This window comes from Solanum pennellii, chromosome 12, assembly GCF_001406875.1.
Source record: "Solanum pennellii chromosome 12, SPENNV200".
NCBI lineage: Eukaryota > Viridiplantae > Streptophyta > Magnoliopsida > Solanales > Solanaceae > Solanum > Solanum pennellii.
The window spans coordinates 80251352-80257127 of NC_028648.1; the positions used below are offsets into that span (position 1 = coordinate 80251352).

General features: G+C 30.1%; 1 protein-coding gene across 1 annotated transcript; it reads left to right on the forward strand.

Moving 5' to 3' along the window:
* The first annotated feature begins 3988 nt into the window (after window positions 1-3988).
* On the forward strand, window positions 3989-5776 carry LOC107005846 (aldehyde oxidase GLOX-like). Its single transcript, XM_015204497.2, has one exon. The coding sequence runs from the start codon at window positions 4063-4065 to the stop codon at window positions 5773-5775; it is 1713 nt and encodes a 570-aa protein (XP_015059983.1). The 5' UTR covers window positions 3989-4062; the 3' UTR covers window position 5776.

Consider the following 5776-nt stretch of genomic DNA (forward strand, 5'->3'; position numbering starts at 1 on the left):
ATGAATAGTCAAAAGTATCATTTGGGGCCTTAAGTAGTTTCTTCATGTGAACAAAGAGGTTTAATTAATTTGCCAAAATTAAATTGTCTAATTAATTAGCATGCAATGTATCTTCAACTAATGTTATTAAGGTTATTGTGCATTAAAAGAACTTTGAAGTTTTTAGTTGAAAACCTTCTTTTGCATGCATTTTTTTCTTCCCATTTGAAAATAACTTAACTTAAACTTTCTTTTTTCTTCATTTCTTTGCGTTTCTAATTTGTTTACATTCTCACAATAATAATAACAAGAATATATTCAGTGTAATTAATTTCAGAAACTTCTTATGCATGCATTTTTTCTTCTTCTCATTTGAAAATTCCTTAACTTAAACTTTCTTTTTTCTTCACTTCTTTGCGTTTCAAATTTGTTTACATTCTCACAACCACATTAACAAAAATATATTCAGCGTAATATCATAAGTAGGATATAAGAGGATGGTGGGTATGCGTTTACGTTATAAAAGTAATCGTAATTCGTAGAGAGCTTGTTTTTGATACTCTGATGATTCAAGTAAAATATATTAATTGAAAACACATATGAAAAAGAAATAAAGTAATATAGGTATCATATTATTATTTTTTGGGAAAATTATATATAATAGCAAACTAATAACCTAAATTAAATGGAATAGCTAGGGTTTGATTTAATTGTGCTCCATAGCAAACATTAGCTAAAATTTGCCAGCGTCTCTCTCACAAAAATCTCGCTCGCCACTCTCCATTCTCGCTCGCCTCTCTCGCTTTATACACAGAAGTGTATAATTCTGTTTCTGTTTTGTATAAAGCGAGAGAAAATTGTATATACACATGCAAAAATGTATATCTTCGTGTTATACACTTAATTATACAATTTACAAACATTTTACTTCAAATATTGCAGAGAAAAAGGCCAACGAATTATACAATTGCGAATCATACAATTGCAGTGAAAATACAATTTTCTCTAGCTTTATACAACAGAAGTGTATATATTGTGTTTCTGTTTTTGTATAAAGCGAGAAAAACATATATCTTCTTGCTATACACTTATAATTATGCAATATACATACATTTTAATTCGATTCAACTGTATGCAAAACAAATTATACAATTGCAGCGAAATAGGCCAGCGAATTATACAATTTAGGCCAGCGAATTATACACTTGTATATGTATAGCGAATTATACAGTTTTTATGTTTGCTATGGAGCGCAATTATGCAAAGTTTGCTATAGCATACAAATATGAATTTTTTGTTTGCTATATGTGAAAGTTGCCCTTATTTTTTTAATTATTTTATTTTGCATTCTTATTAAAAAGCTAAATTAAAAAGAGACAAATAATATTTGTGCTTTTAATTTTAGAACTTTGCAAAGTCTAGAATTTTTCTCTTTATTTTAGTATGTCATTAGCAAGAAGGCACCGAAAGATGAAAAAAATACAGCCTTTTTTCTGCATATTATGTATCACTAAACAGAATATTTGGTATACAAGCCAACCCCTTTTTTTTCTATTTTCTTCATGCCCAAGCATTTCATTCACATTTTTTTATTATTATTTTAAATTCTTTATTTTTAAAAAAAAACTTTTTTCAGTATGCCTTAACGTGAATGCCTTACGATTCTTCGGATAATTTAGTTGATTTGAAGGAGATGACTCTAGATCGATCCCCCTCAATGCCTTCTGAATTTTCTAAGAAAATATGAATCCCTTACGATTTTAATTTGTACCAATCACAACTCCCGTTTCGAACTTAAAAACAAATACAATACTACTTTTTTTCTTTTTCAAATTTTATAATTTTTATATTCAAACACCATCTCTGGTCTGATATTCGATATCCACTTTGAAGCTCAAATTAATTAAATTTCTTATCACATTTTTTTTTTTCATTCGAAAGTTCAACCCCGCAGCAATTCTAGGCATACTCTAATCAAATCTAACTTCTTCTAACTTAAAATAATATTTAGATGAATTAATTCAAAACTTATTTGAATAATGAATATAATAGTTAGGGTTGCGTTCGCTCGAGATTGTGATGAAGTGGTAAGTATTTTTTCGTTCTTAATTAAAAATTCAAATTCCCTTTTATACGAATTGTCTTTTAAGGGAATACTTTGTCTAACGTACTAAACGATCCGTAAATATGTTATTTTTTTCAACAATGCAGATGATTAAATATGTGGCAAGCTAGCTTATTTAGATAATTCCATGTTAATTATCTTCATTACATATACTTGTTTGGCTAATTGTTTGTCTAGAACACAAATCCACATTAATTGAGACTTGACTTATGTGATGAAAAATGAGAATAGTAGTTAAAAAAATTTGATTATCACTTACCAATTACCATAAACTTATAAGTGCCAATTTAATATGATAATTAAGGCCAATAACAATTGCAAAAATATATATTATCAATAATTCATTTTACACCACAAAATTCAGACTTTAATTGCTTGTTTAAATTGTCTTTTGATTTTTGTTCAATATCGACTTATTTAATCGTATTCTTTACTCTTTAGAAATATTTATGACAAAATATATTTTCGAAAATCAAATAATATAGGTTTTGATGCACCTATTATTCAACTCTCGAACGCTTCTGATAATGTCAATGCTTGAAATAATTTTATCTTTCTTTTATATTATTAAACTTTTAACATTATCGATATGTATCTAAATTAAATATAAAGAATAAAAGTAAAAGGAAGTATGTAAGCATGTTAAGTTAATTCAAGTGAATGGTAAAGGTATATATTCCTCGAATATAAATGTATTCATAATGTTCAAGTATCAGATGTTAAAATCAACAAATAAAAATATATAACATATTGAAATGATATTTTTAGATTAAACTATTAATAAAGAATATATTCAAAAAATTTCACATATTTTAGATATAGTTTAACCCTTTTTATTATATATATAGTCATGTGGTAAGTAATAAAGTAAGAGACATGCATCAGCAAGTGGATCCACAGAGACAACTACTTATTTGATTCATGTGAAAATATTTTGTCTTCTTATTCTATTTTTTTAATCAAATTTGTGAATATAAATTTTCGATAAAATTAATTCAATTTCATTAATTTTATATACACACACTTAATTACAAAAAGGAAAAATTACATAAATTAATACATTTTAAAAAATAATTACTGATTTTAGCGATACTTTTTGTTTATTACCCTTTATAGCAATACTGTGATAAATCTGTACTATGTATTAAAAGTGAATTATTTATGCAATATATTTGAATTATAATTGTTTTTGAAATATATTGTGTTTGTTTGGTAAAAAATGGTCACATTGTATTATAAGTGTATTAAAATGTGTGATAAATATATTATCCATCATTAAAACTTGTATTATATGTGAATAATAAATTGTTCTTTGTAATATGTATTAAAATTGTATTATAAATGAATTAAAAGCGATCAAGTGAAAAAAATATATTATTGCTATAAATGGTAAATATTTTATTATTATAGCACATTTATGTAAATTTCCCTTACAAAAATACCTATATCTCTCAAGGACTAGTTTAAAATTTTAATTATCTTTTCAATATATCATATATATATATAACTTAATATTTACGTATAACTATCATTTAAGTGATTAATGGAGCAAAAATTGTTTAATACCTCAATAGTACATAAAAGTTTATATTAATAAAGTGTCGTAAATATTTTTTTATCTGTAATCAAAAGTTACAAACTTGAAATTTAAATATAAAATTACAAAATTATCGATCATACTCTTAACAAAATATAAAATTAAACGTTATCGAACATCGAGCGAAAACCAAACACAAAGTTTTAAAACTTCACGCGATTGCTTGCTTGCTTAGCTTTGTGGTACTAAAAACATATCCTATAAATAAAGGACATCCATTCCTCAAAACTTTTATTAACCACACACACACATCCCAAAGTCTCAAAACCAAGAAAATACACCTCTATTACATTATTAACACCCCCCCCCCCTTTTAATATAACTTTTTGTCATAACTTGTCACAAAAAAACACAACTCATTATGAAGAAGAGTACTAGTACTAGCAACAATATTCTTTTCTTCATACATCCACACATATTTCTACTACTCCTACTCCTACTCCTATGTCAATGGTGGAGTTTCGCTTCCGCCGAGGCTGCTGCTCCCAGCAGCCAGGGCGGAAGCTGGAACTTACTACTATCAAACATTGGAATTTCCGCCATGCACATGCAACTTCTCAACAACGACAGGGTCATCATATTTGATCGTACTGACTTTGGCATGTCTAACATCTCGTTACCTGATGGAAAATGTAGGTACGATCAAAATGACACTACGTTGAAAGTCGACTGCACTGCTCACTCCGTGGAATACAACGTTGCTAGCAACTCGATACGTCCCCTCATGGTCCAAACCGATGTTTGGTGCTCCTCGGGTTCCGTGTTCCCCGACGGTTCGTTAGTTCAAACCGGTGGATTCAACGATGGTGAGAAAGTCGTAAGAGTTTTTAAGCCTTGTAGTAATTCAACTACTAATAGTACGTGTGATTGGGAAGAAATACAAGGTGGATTAATTCAACGACGATGGTATTCGACTAATCATATTTTGCCAGATGGCAGACAAATTATTATTGGTGGTCGTAGGGCTTTTAATTATGAATTTTATCCCAAGAGTGCATCGGCAAATAATTCATATAGTTTGCCTTTTCTTGTGAAAACAAATGATCCAAATAAAATAGAGAATAATTTATACCCTTTTGTCTTCCTTAACGTGGATGGGAATTTATTCATTTTCGCGAATAATCGAGCTATATTATTCGATTATACGAAAAATGTAGTATTGAAAAATTACCCAGAAATATCAGGTGGTGATCCGAGAAATTATCCGAGTACTGGTTCGGCCGTTCTTTTACCGTTGAAGAATTTACAAGCACAAGAAATTCAAGCTGAAGTGTTGGTTTGTGGTGGAGCCCCGAAAGGTTCGTATACTAGTGCTCTAAATGGTAATTTTTCGGGTGCATTGAGTACTTGCGGGCGAATCACAATAACCGACCCGAATCCACAATGGATTATGGAGACCATGCCATTGGCTAGGACAATGGGTGATATGGTAATTTTACCCAATGGGAATGTCTTGATCATTAATGGGGCCGCCACGGGTACAGCCGGATGGGAATGTGGTCGGGACCCAGTTTTAAAACCCGTAATTTATCGACCTGATAACTCGTTTGACTCTCGATTCGAGATACAAAATCCGAGTACCATACCAAGGATGTACCATTCAACTGCAGTTTTACTCAGAGATGGTCGAGTTCTTGTTGGGGGTAGTAATCCACATATATATTACAATTTCACTGGAGTTTTTTTTCCAACCGAGTTAAGTTTGGAGGCATTTTCACCGTCTTATTTGGATTCAGTATCTGAGTACGTACGTCCACAAATCACCTCTCCTGCTTCGCAATATGCAATCGGGTATGGGCAACGAGTGCCCATACGATTTAAAGTTGCGGGGCGGGTGGATATAAATTTGGTCACGGTAACAATGGTTGCACCTGGATTTAACACACATTCATTTACGATGAATCAAAGATTATTGGTGTTAGTAAGTGAAAATGTGAAATTAATTGGGAAAAATGCCTATCAAATCAATGTGGTCACTCCAAATAATGCTAAATTAGCTCCACCTGGTTATTATCTTTTATTTGTGGTTCATCAAGATATACCAAGTGAAGGAATTTGGGTCAAAATTCAGTGAA

Coding starts and splice junctions, on each gene's coding strand:
- LOC107005846 (XM_015204497.2), top strand. CDS start 4,063: ATGAAGAAGAGTACTAGTACTAGCAACAATATTCTTTTCTTCATACAT.